This window comes from Cydia amplana, chromosome 8 (assembly GCF_948474715.1).
Source record: "Cydia amplana chromosome 8, ilCydAmpl1.1, whole genome shotgun sequence".
NCBI classification, from domain to species: domain Eukaryota; kingdom Metazoa; phylum Arthropoda; class Insecta; order Lepidoptera; family Tortricidae; genus Cydia; species Cydia amplana.
In genome coordinates this window covers 5150995-5168946 of record NC_086076.1, presented here as the reverse complement: position 1 = coordinate 5168946, position 17952 = coordinate 5150995, and the positions used below count along the sequence as shown (strand labels likewise).

General features: G+C 36.8%; 2 protein-coding genes across 5 annotated transcripts in view; one reads left to right on the top strand and one right to left on the bottom strand.

The window, feature by feature from the left end:
• Positions 1-17952, top strand: part of LOC134650320 (proteasome-associated protein ECM29 homolog) — a 295370-nt gene that overhangs the window by 246704 nt on the left and 30714 nt on the right. The window lies entirely within an intron of this gene.
• Positions 1-17952, bottom strand: part of LOC134650208 (uncharacterized) — a 58594-nt gene that overhangs the window by 24956 nt on the left and 15686 nt on the right. For 3 of the 4 annotated variants that reach the window (XM_063505149.1, XM_063505148.1, XM_063505150.1), the window contains exons 1-2: positions 7811-8073; positions 5188-5386 (exon numbers count right to left, since the gene is read on the bottom strand). In XM_063505149.1, coding sequence (XP_063361219.1) covers positions 5188-5386; positions 7811-7820 — 209 coding nt within the window. In that variant the 5' untranslated portion in view covers positions 7821-8073. Of the gene's footprint in view, positions 1-5187; positions 5387-7810; positions 8074-17952 lie in introns of those variants that run through there. The other variant, XM_063505147.1, reaches the window with a different exon arrangement.

Sequence of the window (17952 nt, the reverse complement as noted above, 5' to 3'; positions counted from 1 at the left end):
TTAAAATACGACTCGCCGAGAGCTGGTTTATTTTTATCTTCTTCCTCGCGTTGTCCCGGCATTTTACCACGGCTCATGGGAGCCTAGGGGCCGGTTGGCAACTAATCCCAGTATTGGCGTGGGCACTAGTTTTCAGAGATGCGATTTATTTGAAATACTTCTATTTAAAATGCAAATACAAAATGCCAAATACCTATTTTGTATTTTGCATTTAAATGCCTTTTAGTAAAAACCATTTTGTATTTTATTTGAAATACTTTTTTTTGTGATTAAGTTTAGCCAACATTACCAGTCAAACAAAATGAAATGAACGAATGACGCTTGTATTGCCGAATTTGACCGGGCGCCTGCTAGCCAACCAGTCCAGTTGTTATTAATAAAAGAAAAGTGTAATAATAATAAAATAAGAACTAGATGCACAATCAACCGAAATAAATGGCCACACAATTCGCAAAATGGAGCCATGGGCCCTTGGCTCTCTTTTAGTTAGTCTAGTTTTTTACATTATTTTAAGTGAGTATTATAATCTTTATTTATCTTTTGTCTTAAGTTAGGCTTCTTTTACAATATGGATATAAAATTAAAATATAAAAACACTTACAAAAACAATGTAAAAAATATTATAAACACATTATAAAAAAAACCTAACCTAGGGTGCCGCCAGCAGCGGGGCAAGGCCCAAGCTACCGGTGGTCAGGGCAGCAGAGAGAGGAACCGGCGGACTATCCGCGCCGTGTCCAAGATCACCGCCTTCTGCATCTGACCCTTGATCCAACCACCTAGCGAGAGTCTCAAGATGTTGGTCGAACTCGAGACTCTTTGCTATTAGACCGTTCACTGAAACGACTATCGGGACAATGATCGTCGAATCAACATCCCACATCTCGTGAGTCAAGTCTAGGTACTTACTGGACTTGTCCTTCTCGGCCTTCACGAGATTCTCATCATGGGGGATGGTGATGTTAACGAGCACGGCCCGGCGTTGCGATCGATCTACTATCACAATGTCAGGCTTATTGAGTATTATTATTAATAACATAACAGAATTCATTGATACGCGTACTGATAAATATGACCAAAATGTCATGCATAAGGTGCCATGTTATTAGACGTTTTTGTTCGGCTCGGCATTGTGTCTCTATTTCTCATGATAAATTAAATACCTACCTAAAATAAATAAAAATATCTGAGATTTGGTCAAAAGGTATTTTATTTTGAAAAAGTATTTTGAAAATACCTATTTTGCATTTAGCATTTGAAATACAAAACGCAAAACTATTTGGTATTTTGCATTTGAAATAGTAAATCTGAGTATTTTGCATTTTGTATTTAAATGCTTTTTTAAACCCATTTTGTACATCTCTGCTAGTTTTTACGAAAGCGACTGCCATCTGACCTTCCAACCCAGAGGGTAAACTAGGCCCTACTACTACTAATAATAACTCCACGGCCGGCTTCGGCCACGGCGACTGCTGTCAACTCCGTTGCTGTCGCTGGTGCGCTCGCAAGTGGCTGATGTAGCCGATCTCTTTAGTAAATCTTCGCGAACATTGCGGGCATGTGAGCACACCGTTGACATAATTATAGGGTATTGCCGCAGGTGGTCTGGCTTTTATTTTATCACGCTTGGCATCAAGCTCCAAGCGCCGCCGAGATTCAAAATCGGTTATCTTGGCATTTAGTGCAGCCCGCCATTCCGTACGCACGGCTGCCTGCTGCTCCCATCGCGAGGGCTCTACGCCACACTTTTTCATGTGACGCTTAAGCACATCTTTGTACCTGAGGAATTGGCCGCCCTGTTTTCGCTTGCCCTACTAACTACTAATTAACTACTTAATTAACTACTACTACTAACTAACTAGTTAGGGGGAACTTCTAATCCATATTATTGTTGCTGAAGCGTATTTGGCGAGATATACTGTAAAACGTCAAGGTGTGCTTCATTAAGTTGCAGTTGCACTGAGTCCCCAGATTAAATGTTAAGTATCTCAGATCAGAAATAATAAAAATTCAAGTCTACGTTTAATAATATCTAGTAAGTTTGTATTTACCTGCGCGATTACGTTTTTATGAACTTTCGTGGGTCTAATTTTTTAAAGTTACCAGGTACTATTTGATATAAATAAATCATTATTTATAGGTATAAACTGTCAAATAGCTTACAGCCAATATAGCATATCGGGTGTTTATAGTCGATTTCCGTAAATCAACCAAATTGTAGCTTTCTAGAACTCACAATCACTGATGTAGGTAAGTCGCTGACGGACAGACGGAAAGTCATGGCGAAATTAAAAGGTTAGGCCCACTTGCACCATCCCTTTAACCGGGGGTTAAGCGGTTAAACCGTTAACCTAGTGTCAAATTGTACTGGTAACCATGGTAACTCCAGGCTTAACCGGTTAACCCCGGGTTAGTGGAATGGTGCAAGTGGGCCTGTCAACTATGGAACTTAACCAGCATATTACACACGTGCTGATAATAAAGTGCTGAATCCTCAACAATCATGACTTTTCAGCGTTGGTGGTCTCAATGCGTCTCCGGCCTAGTTAAATATGGCAGAGCAAATTGCAGCCGCCGCCTCGTGATATTAATTGCGCCGATTTTTCAAAAGCTTACTCGTACGAACAGTAATAGGTACGCTCAAAATTTAGTGCGTTGATTTTGTTTTTCTTTAGCATAATATTTGAATTATTTACGTTTTTAGGGTTCCGTAGCCAAATGGCAAAAAACGGAACCCTTATAGATTCGTCATGTCTGTCTGTCTGTCCGTCTGTCCGTCTGTCCGTCCGTATGTCACAGCCACTTTTCTCCGAAACTATAAGAACTATACTGTTGAAACTTGGTAAGTAGATGTATTCTGTGAACCGCATTAAGATTTTCACACAAAAATAGAAAAAAAACAATAAATTTTTGGGGTTCCCCATACTTCGAACTGAAACTCAAAAATTTTTTTTTCATCAAACCCATACGTGTGGGGTATCTATGGATAGGTCTTCAAAAATGATATTGAGGTTTCTAATATCATTTTTTTCTAAACTGAATAGTTTGCGCGAGAGACACTTCCAAAGTGGTAAAATGTGTGTCCCCCCCCCCTGTAACTTCTAAAATAAGAGAATGATAAAACTAAAAAAAATATATGATGTACATTACCATGTAAACTTCCACCGAAAATTGGTTTGAACGAGATCTAGTAAGTAGTTTTTTTTTTATACGTCATAAATCGCCTAAATACGGAACCCTTCATGGGCGAGTCCGACTCGCACTTGGCCGCTTTTTTTATTTTTATTTTATTTTTGGGCTGATGCAATTTTTAATGATAGGGGTCGTGTTTAAGCGACATAAGTCTGAGCTGCCGGGCTAGCACATGATTGGCGCGACAGTATCTCGCCGATAGACTACCTGTCCCTCTTTAATAACCGTTAGAAAAAGAACTAGGTACTGGTGATGACGGTGTCTTTAAAACCGATGTAAACAAGACCAAAAATGATTGGAAAGGCAACTAATTAAGTAATTACGAATTTATTGTGCCCGTTAGGTACCCCCGAGTTCTGTAAATCTAGATACTAACCTATTTACCTACTGTTTGAAGAACCTCGAAATAAAAGAACAATACGAGTAAGAAGAAGAATATAGATAACAAGTTAGGGCCATAGTATGAATCTAGCAACAAATATCAAGAAATGTTTAATAGTTAATCTCAAGATGACCTTGTATATTATAAGCCCAATACCTAAAAGTACTTAGAATTCAAATCCATCTCCGATCCTATTATAACTTGCCGTTTTCAATATTCTGGGATAATCTGAGCGATAACTTTATCTGCGAAACCGTGTAAAGGCTCGTTTACATTTATGGAGCGGACCGAGTCCGCGTAGGTACCTATTACAATTTGTTCCGTAATAGCAAAGTTTGCGCCCTTCTTTTGTCGTCAAACGACAAAAATAGAGGCGGACCGATAAAATAGAGGATTAGGCGAGAAATGAAGCTTTCGCACTCACGGTTTGCAGCTCCGCATGTGATATGCCCATTTAATGTGAAGGCGCCTTAACGCACCTGAAATCATTGCAGGATCATAACAAAGTTCCCTCATCCCTTGAGATACAGTTGATTGATTAGTAAAACTGATTACATTGAATTTGCGTCGTTTATTTCTTTCATATCGGCTCTTTGACTTTACCCGCCTTTATATTGTGGTTATATACCAAGGAGAAGGTAAACAAAAGGTTTGTGTGAATGGCTACAGCTGAGTTGATTAAAAACTGATTTTAGCTGTCATATGAATGAATTAAAATACGTTTTATTTTTTAGTTAACCTTACAATTTAAACACTTGAGTATTGATCACGTCAAAATATCAAAATATGTAGCATAAATAGTTAACCATCGATTCCAGAAAAATTCAAGTGAGTTTGAAAAAAGATGACTTGGTAGTAGGTACCTAGTTTAAACAGATGTGAAGTGTCAGCTGTGTGATTAATGATACCAAATATTATTGCTTCTTGCTCAATATAACCATCATCAGCGCTAGATTTGCTGACATCCCCAGTCCGGATAGAGTACGGAGCGCTACCGCGCTAGTTGCGCCGCCCGGCGGGCAGTGGCGAATGTGGTTGAAGATGAACGAGTAAAGGATGACTCACGCAACGCTACGCTATGCTAGATCGGGCCCGACTCGCGCCGAGGCGTCCGACATGTCATTTTCTATGACGGCCGATCGCTGATCACGTGGTGCTTTCCATAGAAAACGAAGCGCCGGAAGCTTCAGCCTGGGCGACCCCAGCCTGGTCTAGCATGGAGCATGGATGATGCTTAAATAGAGATCCAAATTGTTAATTAATTTAAGTTTAGTTGGTTACGCTTAGGTACTAATTATAGGTAACGCCATGCTCGGTATCAAGCTTCAAGATCGAGTAAGGAATGTCGAGATCCGTCGCCGCACCAAGGTGCAAGACGTGGGTTGCGTCATTACCAAACTAAAATGAAGTTGGGCAGGACATGCTGCTAGGCAGAGTGATGGCCGGTGGACTAAAATGTTAACAGAATGGTGGCCGTTTTCGGATGACAGAAGCACCTGGCGTCCGTTGGCTCGTTGGGTGGACGACATCCGGAAGATTGCGGGTCACTTCTGCGGGCGATAAAGGGCTGATATGATGATGATGATGAATTATAGGTACAAAGGCATACTGACCTCCTCAACTGCTTCTTGCTCAATATGACCGTCATCAGCGCTAGATTCGCAGACATTCCCAGGCCCGACAGCGCCAGCAATGCCGCCGCGCTGGCGGCGCCGCCCGGCGGGCAGTGCCGCGTGTGGTTGAGGATGGATGAGTTGGTCGCTCCGGCCGACCCGAAACGCAGGTTTGCGCCGATCATGGCCACTGCCGATCCTGAGGAAAAATACATGGATATTGTCATTAGGAATTAGATGCAATTTTTTTGCCACAAAAACACATAGAGTTTGAGTCACGTTACAATTAAATAACAAAGTGCGATCACAGTTGCGTGGTCGATAAAGGCAGACCAAGAAGCCTATTCACTGCGTCAAAATTATTTATAGGTTTGTGATAATGTGTTGTGGCTTATCTAAATTTTTTTTTCATAAATAGCAATTTCATGACCTTCGTTCAAATTGGCCCCCTAATGTACTGGCAAAAATGTATATTTTAACTGCCAAAGAGGCGAGGAAAAATGAGCACAGTTTTTTTTCTAGTATAGGCCGTGAATATTTCAGCCCCGCTCGTATGTCATGTCGCTGTTAGTACAAGGCCTGAACGGGTTAGGGTTATAGCCTTAAACACAATCAAATCCTCAACAACATATCTGAACGATGAACTTCACGAGATGCTGCAATGCGGTGGAGTAGTTAATTGTCCCTTCGGCGAACCTTCGCTTTTTGTCGGCGGTTTGTTGGCGGTTGGGACCCGCTCTGATTCAACTCTGTAGGCCGAGCATATGATTGGCGCGACAGTATCTCGCGGCGAGATAGACTACCCATCATTTGCTAACTACCTACATTAATAAAAGAGGGACGGGTAGTCTATCTCGCCGCGAGATACTGTCGGGCCAATCATGTGCTAGCCGGGCTGGCCTCTGGATATAGTGCCGGCATAATGTATTGTGCGGTTTTTTATGATAAGAAAAATTATTACGGGGCATATTGGATTTATGTATTATGTAGCAGGGGATAAGTTATATTACAAATAATGATAAATTGATAATAATATAATAAAATTATTATGTATTCTAAATTCATCTTGTTTAAGAGCATGCCCCATGTGTTCATCTCAAATACTTTAATGATTATTTGACTTAAAATATTTTGCCAAATAAAACATACCCAGTCAGTCAGCCGCGACCACGACCCGTGAAACCTGTGTCGAAACGTCGGTAAATAAAGGTAATAAAATAAATTTCGCGATAGACCCGTCTATTTAAATGTGAGTTTTAAAGCATATTAAGTATATAGCCCGCATGTGAATAGATTTCCCACAAACTTTTTAAAGAAGGTACAATATGTTTTGCATTTATCAAAATACTGTCACAGACTATAAATCCAAACTGGTCATCTATGAAACATATTCTAGTTAATATCCTATTTAAAGCAAGAAATTGATGGTTCCTTTTGTGTGGTTTCCAGTGCCTGTATCAATGCGGGCGGCGACCTAATGTAGACGATTTAGGCTTGACAGATGACGGGGCGAGCTCTTAATCCGATGGCGTCGTGTTAGAGGACTTAGAGGCCAGCAACCTCCCTTAGGCCTGTTTGACTCAACAGCAATTAGGACTCGATCCAATATTAAATGCTAAAATTATATAAATCTTTAGAGATGTTTAGTTGGCATTGGTCAATTGAGAGACAATGAGAATTGCGATACATGTTTTGGAGTAATTAAAAGACACACATACCTAGAGGTTATCTTTCTGTTTGATTTCAAAAAGTGTATCCCACGTTGACGTTGTTTTACAAAGTGTATCCCAAATAGGCACAAATCAAGTACACTACTACCTACGTAATATTCACTTTTCGTTTTATACTTGTTTAATACCCCCTGCCATGGCAATTCATGATTGGTATAAATGATTCCAAATTGAATAAAATTAATTATGTTCAAGAAAGTTTATATCTTGATTCTTCGACAAGAACAAAAGACTTGAGAAAATTTAATTGTAAGAACGACTTTCGAATAAAAAATAAAGACAGCAATGTGAACAAACTTATACATTATGGGGTCGCAATATTAATTTAATGAGATGTGGGTAAGTATAAGAACACGACTTTGCTCTTAAAAATATAACGAAGGTTTGACTTATTGATGGCGGGAGAATGAGAGAATTATTAATGTTCAAGATTAAGTGTTTCTTTACTTAAAATGTCATTTTTAATATTTCTCGAGAAAGTAATTTCCTTCATTTCACTAGACTTTTATTTGACATTTATTTTCAGATGAAAAGAAGTGGTAAAATGTTTGTGACATTTTACATCTAGGACTTGAGGACCACAAAGTTTCAGTCATTGCTGGAATCGTGTTGTTGAAAAATCCATAGGTACTAAAAGAACACTAAAAACAATACAAATCTCTCAACCGCTTGAGTTTTTCCTCTAAGTCGTAATCTCCTGTCAATGGCATTATTGTTCAAATTCGCGGCAAACCTATCTGTCACTCGGCAAACCTATCTGTCACTCGTCAAACAAAAAAATAAAACTAAAAGATCGTTTGAGATATCCCCAACATCTCTTTTTTTTTTTTTTATTAATATATGATTGTATTAAAAGGAAGTCTAGTAACAATACCTTAACCATATTAACCAACCTGCTGACATTCTGCTGTCGTCACTGGTTCCAGATCATTCACTGTCGAACCGTCAGCTGCACCCCCCCACCAGCCCACTGCACTTTAGAACGAATTACGTAATTCTTCACTGACATTGCACTTTTTCAATCCGACACTGTGTTTCAGTCACTTTTTTCACTGTAAAGGAACGATCGGATTTTGTTTCTTGAAATCTATTTGTAGATCTCGCAGGAATTAATTGATTTAGTCTTTTGTAATTTATCTGCAGACTAGTTCCTAAACGAAAATGTGATTTGTTAGTTATATTAAGTCATCAATTTTCTTGTTAAACAATAAGTGCTTTTAAAAATAAGGTAAAATATATTATATATTCTGCCATCCTATACTCGTCACGCGATAATTAATTTCAAGTACCTGAGATTTATAAATCTGTACATAGACAAAAATGTATACCTATGTAAGATAGGTACGTTGTTAACCAGTTGTTTTAAAAGCTAGAGATTGACAATTTAGTATTTAGTTCACCTGTGAAAATGCCAGTCCTCTATTAGTTTAGCTATGTATTAGATACATATGAAGATGCATAGGCAGATCGGCTTAATGGTGGAACTAACAATAAATTCATCAGTGAATACCTCTTTATTACTACTACATTTTAGACCTCTAGTTGTATTTATCCTCGCCAGTTAGACAAAGGGGTCTAGTTATTTTAATATAAAGGGGAAGTTTAAACCAACTGAATTCTAAGTAGGATAGAGTGAATACAGTTTGAATTTAAAGTTTCTCTTTTAGTAGTGAATTAATTTTAGACTGAATGTGCGGTGCGTGACCGGCACAATAATGTTGTGTACATAGTTATTAAAGTAAAATACCTTATATTTACATATACCTTAATATTAAGAAATTACATAGGTACCTAGCAACTCGTATCTCAAAAAGGTAGCCTTATCCGCTACTGTTAATATGAACGATATGAACGAACGCAAAGTAGGAAATCAATGTAAGTAATAGTAAGTATGTATATAAATGAAAATTATTTATACAGCATTCTGAAACAAACGGGCAAAATCTTTAGGGATCTATTTAATAAGCTGAACTTTACAAAATTACAATGGCTTTTAATATGATATTAAGGTACCTACATAACATGTGTGGGGTAAATACGTAAATCGTCCTTCATAAAATTCGTAACTCATAGTCATTTTTTTATTCCTACTTGTAATAGTAAATATGTCTATAGATATTTTAAACATGTTTTTTTTTTAGAAAAAGTAAACATACGAGACCTGACTTTTATTTATTTTTCCAAGAAAGGGCCCTTGTAAAGGTTTGAGAGTCTTCAATCCTCGAATAAATATAGAAAACCTGAATGTTGCATGTAGATTGGATTGGCTTATCCTTCTAGAAGCTCGTCGCATGTCGAATATATAGGAGTCATAAACTCTCGGTGACATCTTATATGATACCTACTTTGATAAGGGTTTAACAATTGCGTCCCACCTTGATCCCTCTTTACCCGCTTATACAAAATGCACGGTTCAAACTTATGGAGAACATTTAACATAAATTTAAACATAAAAATTAACTAAACACACTATATAGTTGTTCGTTAGTTAAAAATATTTGAGAACACAGTCATTGTCGCATGTCTCTACTGCATTAAAATCTCAACGTCACACCAATTCAATTAAAAACTGCAAGAAAACAAACACAATTTCGTGATAATTAATTCAATCCATTGCGGCTTAATGCGGTTATCAACTGCCACAAACGGGAACAACGTTTAATTAAAATAAACTACATTAAAATGTACAACTTTTCAGGTAGTAGCTTAAATAAATTTTCACCGACTTCCACTCGCTTCGACCTAGTAACCCAGCTTCTTATACGTGAAAACCGAAAGAGTTCTGATAGCAAAGATCTTCACCTGCTTATTTATATTTTCTTTTTTTGTAGTAGAACGTAAAGTTTTTTAGCCAAAAAACTAGCACAAATAGCTCCTGTTTTGCCGTAACTCAATATAAAGGACTTTGCTTTTTGTGACCGAATGAAAATCCTAATTGATTGAATGGGAATTCCTGTAATAGTTTGGGCGCCAAATTCAATTAGGTACGAACTGCGGATTGATTGCGTATAATTTATAGGTACGTAACTTGGGTACCTACAATTTATTCGAAAGCGTTTTAACAAAAAACGAAACAGAATGAGAATAACTAAAACTCCTTGCTTAAATTTAGGCTCTTTCCAACAAAAACGTGATGTCAAAAATTAAGGATATGGAAATACTAATTTCAACAACAGATAAGATTTTAGTTTCATGATATTTTTTTTCTTCCATAAATCGGAGTAATCTAAAATTCTCTCTCTGTTTTTTTAACCTATATTGTTTTGTAATAAAGGATCTGAAATTATCAATGCTTTACTTCTACATATCAATGCACATACGCGGGTCGTTTTCTCAGAAACTTATGTGGTTTTTGAAAATGTTTGTATATTGTATACTAAAATTAACCACAGCTGGTTTCTTATACTACAGTATGTGGGCTTTTTTTATAAAATAAATATTAAATGGAACTGTTACACAAGCTGTCACAAGCTGAGATAAGCGTCGTACTCGTGAATGGGTGCTGTTTGTGGAGACGGGTCTGTTTAAGCTAACACGAATATATTTAGTAACTTTATTTTTTAATTTAATTGCAGTGAGACGCCTCATTCGGTTTTCGTATGTTTCTTTTCTCTTAATGAATGTGTTAATCATACAGGATTCTGACTCTTGGAGACCCTATACATCTCTAAGGATAATTTGATAAACTATGTTATCTTTTAGTTCTGACACTTAGAGACATGTACACCTCTAAATAAGTATAGATTTTTTTTCATGTATCTGTTTTGTTTTTATTTTAATATTATTATTATAGTTTTTTTATGTAAAACGACATTAAGAGACCTTATACATCTATAAGTAATTGTATTACGTTAGTTTGATTTGGTAGTTGCAGTTGTATTTTATAATTGTTGATGTATTATTATTATTATTTTTGCTTGTATGTAAATTCAATGTTGACGTGTAAAAGTGCCCTTGTGGCCTATTTGCTGAATAAATGTTGAAGTTTGAAAGTTTGAAGCAATTTGATATCGGACTGAGCAAATTTGTTCTCTCGATAGCTTGGCAAATATACCCTTGATAAATCGTTTGAGTAACTATGTAGTTTTTTTGCTGATTCGAACATTGATAATTTTTCGTGTTTAATCAAACTTCACAAATCGCAATATTTATTGATTGGATTCCAACCCTCACTACTTATAGAGCAGACTTTTGTAAATTTCAAGTTATAAAATCAAATCACTAATATTTTTTACCAGACCTAATTCATTTGTTAAACTTTATTGCTGATAATCTTTTATTTTATGCAAATTTTCTTTCACAATGCGAGCGTCACAAGGCACAGTTAAATATATACTTAACGAAACGAGAGAAACGAGAGAACGAGAGAGAGAGCAGTTCGCGACCACACACCATATCCCTACTGCTGTTTCCATCCTAAGGAATAATATAAAAAAAAAAAAAAAAAAAAAATAGTTTTATTTGCCAAAAAGTTTACAGGTTTTACTTAACCTATGCCTGCCACACTAGGCTACGCCTGTATTGTGTAATATGAATGAAACAATACATGAGTTAAAAACAAAAATCTGATAAAATCATGAATAATTATTAAGTAAGTACTTAGGTATACTTACTAATAAACTAATAGACCAATTATAATTAGGAATGTCCTCTCTCCTTCGACTTTAGCCGGCATGAACGATGCCTTGCGTGAACGTGTCAAGAATCTTGACTGAGACAATCGGGGTCAAGATGAAAGGCTAAGAGTTTTTAACCTATAGTTTGTACTGAATTTTACTACCGATTTCATCTTTCCTATAACTGCAATTTTAGGCAGCATTCTCGGGGATAGGTACATTAATTTTGTAAGGGTCTTTTTGGTATTTTTATTCAGCCTACTTTTACATAAAATCAACATTGTTTGTCTTGTCTGAGGTCTCTGATATGAAGCATGTACTCTCTTTTGTGAATCCAGTTATATGCCAAGGGTATATCTAATATTAATATATTATATACTCCGGCCTGGTGGTATAATTAAGTGTACCTATATAGGAGGCCTGAAAAGTGTATTAATTATGAAATGAATGGAAAGTGTATCATGTTTCTGTTCATTATTATACTTAAACGAGGTTTTTAAGGTTTCCTTGTTCCATAGGAGGTATATTTATAAGGTTTACCAATTTTCTGCCTGCAGTTTAACTTGGAGGTATCTAATACCTTTAAACGAGCAATTCTTGTTTATTTATATATTTATATATATATATATATTTCGGGGATCTCTGAAACGGCTCTAACGATTTCGATGAAATTTACTATATGGGAGTTTTCGGGGGCGAGAAATCGATCTAGGTCTTATCTCTGGGGAAACGCGCATTTTCGAGTTTTTATATGTTTTCCGAGCGAAGCTCGGTCACCCAGATATTGTAGTACTAATGAGAAAACTGTTATCTGTAAAAAATCTAGTGGATAATAATGTCTACATTTAGCATAGTCAGATTGTAGCCCTATTTTATTTTATGCACTATTTTTTTTTTCATCTTATAACGTTAGCCACCTTATAAATTCGTCGTAAAATCAGCTAAACTAACATTCTTAAGTATCCATAACTTAACTGTTTAGCTGAAGATAAATGGGACGGAGATTTATCTCAGGAAATGAAGGGATCCGGTAAAAGAATCCAAAAGTCTCGATGAAGGCCCAGAGGCACAACATTAGTGTCTCAGAAGTAAAAGGGATTAAGTCTTGTTGTACACAAATGTGGGTAGGCACTTTGGAGTTGAAAGCTCTAAACTTGGAATATAAGTTGCTATGTTTAATCTTGCAAACGAATCACATGGATACTTATGTGGAAGTTTTATCAAAATCCCAGACATGTTCGCATTTTCGCAAGTTGGTTCGCAAGAAAACAAAACGATATTCCATCATGCTGTTCTTTAGCTTCCACGAACCTAGTCAAAAGGCCCTAGCAAGGTAGACAGACTGATTAAAACCACATGGAATCATTGCAGCGCACGCCCGGTAGGCACTTATGCCTAAGGGTACTTCGAGCAGGACTTCTATGTCCATTTATGGATCTGGGATAAAGTATCTTACTGCTGACTTTACTTTATTGGAAATGTAATGACGTCATTATTTTTTTATATGATAAAATTTATTTTAAGTTTTTTTCAACGAAAGAAGAATTGTAAATATAAGATCTCAACAGAATTCCATAATATAAAGAAGCGTTAAACAAATCATAAGTTATATCCTACCGATAATGTTATTCGAAGATGGGGTGAATATCACGAAAATATACGGCTGAATGCGATTGGCAATAACCCCAAGTGGACTATCATAACAGTATATCTCGAGCCTGTACTGTAGGCTATTCATCATTTTGCCCGTGAGCTGCTATCTACTGCCGAAAATAACAAGAATGGGGCTGAAATAATCGAGTAAGTATTTATAGCGTGATCATTATAACATCATTTTATAACGATTTTTAACTTGGTGATATTGAAACTTAGGGTATAGATCAGCGGTCGGCAACCTTTTAGCAGCCAAGGGCCACATAGTAGGTAACGAAGTTGACGCGGGCCGCACTTTGTTAATATTGATGACTAGACTAGACATTGTCGTTTGTCAATTTACATACAAAATAGACAGGGAAGCTCGCGGGCCGCAAGTGACAGGTTCACGGGGCGCATGCGGCCCGCGGGCCGTGTTTTGCCGACCGCTGGTATAGATGATAACGTCATTTAGTTTAAGTCTTTCTTAATTTGGTAGAAAGTTTTTAGGCGGTTAGATTCTTAAGACGAAGTAAGTATTGGTATATAAACAGCTCGTGAAAAATAATCAGATAGAAGATATGAGACGATGTCGAAAGCCTAGCGTTTATGAGGTAGCGAATTAAAAAAGGTAATTCACAAAATATCCCTCTACGCTACGACGCTACGAACCGTTCAAAGTATTCAAATTGGACACGCGCGGTTCGCACCTCTGCCAATAATCAGACGATGTGAAGTCGTTTCGAGATGTTTACGAGTATAGCCGGCTATAAAGCTGATTCACATTTCTACAGCACGGCCGTTAGTGCATTAGGGTACTAGATCTTGTACTTTATTGCGTGAGAGTAGCGTATACAATTGAATGATTTTATACGCATATCCGATAGTTATGTTTAGTTTGGCAGAGTCGAACTGGGAACTGTTTAATAGGACATCTCGGGAAATAAATAGTCACTTTGTTCGTGTCGAGTTTCATTGTCATTTTGATTTAAGGGGTTTGGGTTTAATTACAATTAGTTAGGTGCTTTTGATTCTATTTTCACAGTGGTTTTCAAATTATGCAATTATATTTTTTAACACTGAAAATAATACCCATATGATGGGTATGATAATGTGTACTTCCGTAGCCCAATAAATCTCGCCTAACTTGTACCACTTGTACTATGAAATAAGTAGTTTATTATGTTGGCCGTTTGATAGTATAAAAAAAAGCGGCCAAGTGCGAGTCGGACTCGCCCATGAAGGGTTCCGTATTTAGGCGATTTATGACGTATAAAAAAAAACTACTTACTAGATCTCGTTCAAACCAATTTTCGGTGGAAGTTTACATGGTAATGTATATCATATATTTTTTTTAGTTTTATCATTCTCTTATTTTAGAAGTTACAGGGGGGGAGACACACATTTTACCACTTTGGAAGTGTTTTTCGCGCAAACTATTCAGTTTACAAAAAAATGATATTAGAAACCTCAGTATCATTTTTAAAGACCTATCCATAGATACCCCACACGTATGGGTTTGATGAAAAAAAATTTTTGAGTTTCAGTTCGAAGTATGGGGAACCCCAAAAATTTTTTTTTTTGTGTGAGAATCTTAATGCGGTTCACAGAATACATCTACTTACCAAGTTTCAACAGTATAGTTCTTATAGTTTCGGAGAAAAGTGGCTGTGACATACGGACGGACAGACAGACGGACAGACGGACAGACAGACAGACAGACAGACATGACGAATCTATAAGGGTTCCGCTTTTTGCCATTTGGCTACGGAACCCTAAAAATGGACGAGGTTTGCTCGAGGGACCACAGTTCTGAATAAAATACTACCTAAATGTAAGTTTTTAAAGGGTCAACACTTCCGTCAACCCAAGCGTTCATAAGCTATGCAAACTGTATACCTACGAGTAACTGACTTGTTATAAAAATCAGAAGACGAAGAAGCAGGATCCTTCTACTTCTTCTTGCGCTAATAATCATTAGGTATTACGCCACAAATAGCTTTAAAGTACTTATCGTCGCTCCCTAAATGCTCCCAGCGCCAGCAAAGTAGGTACCTACTTACGATTCATCCCGCTATAATCCTTCGCTTTCCGGTAACCGCCGCGATCAGCTATTTTGACTGCGCTCATTTATTCCAACTGCGGAAAATACACTGCAATACCCACTGCCATAGATTACATGGCGATGGTGCAGATACGGAATCAGGCTTTGCTGACACATTCTTATAAAAGTTAATAATGTTATTATAGAGTTTTTAATGATTATTTTATCTGGAAAAGCTTTTCCTTCTTCCTCTTATGGTGGCGTCTCCTGCCGGAGGTTGGCTATCATTAGGGCTATTTTTACTTTTGACAGCGATCTGGTGAACCAGCACCTGAGGTTTTTGAGCCACAAGGTACAGGCCTTTCCATTGCAGTTAAAATGTGTCCACAAAGGTAAGGTGGTTTGAAACCTTATATTTTTTTACTACAGACTGAAAAGTAGCTGAAATATTAGGTCAGAGAAAAGCAACCGATAAATGAGAGCAGCTTAAGACCCGAGCTATTTGATGGAACTTTGCTCAGCCAGGAGTAGTGTGTTTTATCGCCTGCACTGTACGTATTGAGTAAGTAAAGTATTTTGAAAGAGATTCAATCGACAACGAGTATATTCAAAAGTATAGTATCTTCTACAGTACTATACAATCTGCGCCGCTACGCCAGTGCCAGAATAAGGAACACAATAAATGTAATCCGGCCTTAATAAGAAATAGGATTGTAATGCTCAGCTCTTGGTTTTCGATTCGGCTGGCGGAAATGTGTATTTTTGGATATTATGAAACTGAACGGTTTAAATTAATTTTAATTTATAAATTAAAGTGTTTGTTTATATTTTTAACAATTATAAATAAAGAATAAGGCCCCTTAGTCCATTTTTCTTCTTCTCTTACCCTCATTGAGCGTAAGCGTGAGCAAGATGGCTAGGATGTTTTTGAATTTTTATTCTTTGTAAGTTTTAATAAAAAAAAGGTAATCGATGAGTTCGATAAACATAATAATATTGGTCTGGGTCGGGATCTATTTAAAAGTAGGTAATTTTCATATTTTTAGTTTTTGTGCAAAAGTTTTAAAAAATTAAGGTGTGTTTTTGACCTAATAATGTTCGTGATATTTTTCTATCGAGCAAAAGAAAAAAAATCTGGATTCGAATCGTTGAAGTTGCTATAGAAAGGTTAGCTTAGATAGCTGATGAAAAAAAAAATCCATCAAACTTAACAAAAAACATAATTTCAGAACAACAGGTAAGTAACTATTGTCTTTTCCAAACAAAATACGTATTTAGTTATATAGATACTTGTGGCTGGTCAAGAGTATCCTAAACCCACAAGCAAGCTTGTTATGAAAGTAAATGAAGCGAAACGGGTCAGGGTCGAAGCCAGGGAAATACGTGATTTTTGTTCATCCCTTAGGGATATGCAAAGTTATGTATGACTATTGGTTTTCATTGGAAGTACCCGGCTGCGTTACACGTCAAGGCTTGTATGGCATGTTTATAATTTTATTTTTATTTTTTGTTACATTATATAATATATGGATACGAACAAATAGCGAAATCTAGTGTCGTAGGCCAAGATCCACTTCGGATCGCTGAGCCAGCGAAGTAAGTATACTCGTAATACCTAATATCATTTATGTAGCTTAGAATGTTATTTTTGTCCTCCATATTTCCGTTTTGCAACGTAACAGGTCTACTTGACGTTGAGACGTTGATGGTATCGCGGCTTGTCCCGCCAGACGTTATTAAGTGGCCCTCTCCTGAATATATAGCGGCCCACGAGTCGCAATAAAAGGACTAAGAATGGGCTCACAATTTACCGCGAAAATGTATTACACCTGTAAGCGCATTGCGTGAATAGACTTGCTCAGGAGAGTGCTTATTGGGAAATAAATAAGGATATTATTACTTTTAGGAAATTTTATGCTTGCTTGGGAAACGTTTATTAAAAAATATGTAGCTAAGTAATAAAAAAATCTATTTTAGTTTCGTAGAGATAAATTATGAATTCTAGTAACAATTTTCTGTAACTATGGACACTGCAGCTTTTCTTTTAGTTATGAAGATTTTAGTATAGCGCACGCTATATGTTATCATAAGTTACAAACTAATAAGAAGAGAACGGTGGCTCAAAACAAGGTGCATAATTTCCGTAACACATTTCACGCTTTTCGTAAGAGTATCGAACGTACAACACGGAATAATGTATTCCATCCATGCGGCTTCCGTAAACAACCATCCGCCTGAATAGATGATATAATATGTAGTATGTTGCAAGGATATGACAAGCCTCTGGAGAACATATTTATTAGACAGTTTTGGATATCCAGAAATAAAGGTGGCAGTCAGCCTTTCAACGCGCACGGTGCGGAATTTCAACGATATATATGCAATAAATAAAATATGGAGCAGGTGTGTGTATCAGCTCATGCATATTGAATGCTATATATTATTGTGCATAGTGGTAATTTTTTTTTAAAACAAAATGTATGTGCGGAAGCAATGAGCAAGCTTGAGGCAAGCCCGTTGTGCAAAGAATATTTTCATAAAACTTTACATATTAGGTAGGTGAAATAAGAATCCAAATAGCCTATATTCTATAAGTTTATTTTATTCATGCAGGCAAATACAACAAAAATCTTAAATTAAATACAAATATGTTCCTATAGTCGAAACTATAATATCAATTCAAGGACCGGAAAACCCCTCTTTACGCTTAATCCTATCCATTCGGTAACCCAATCAATTCGGT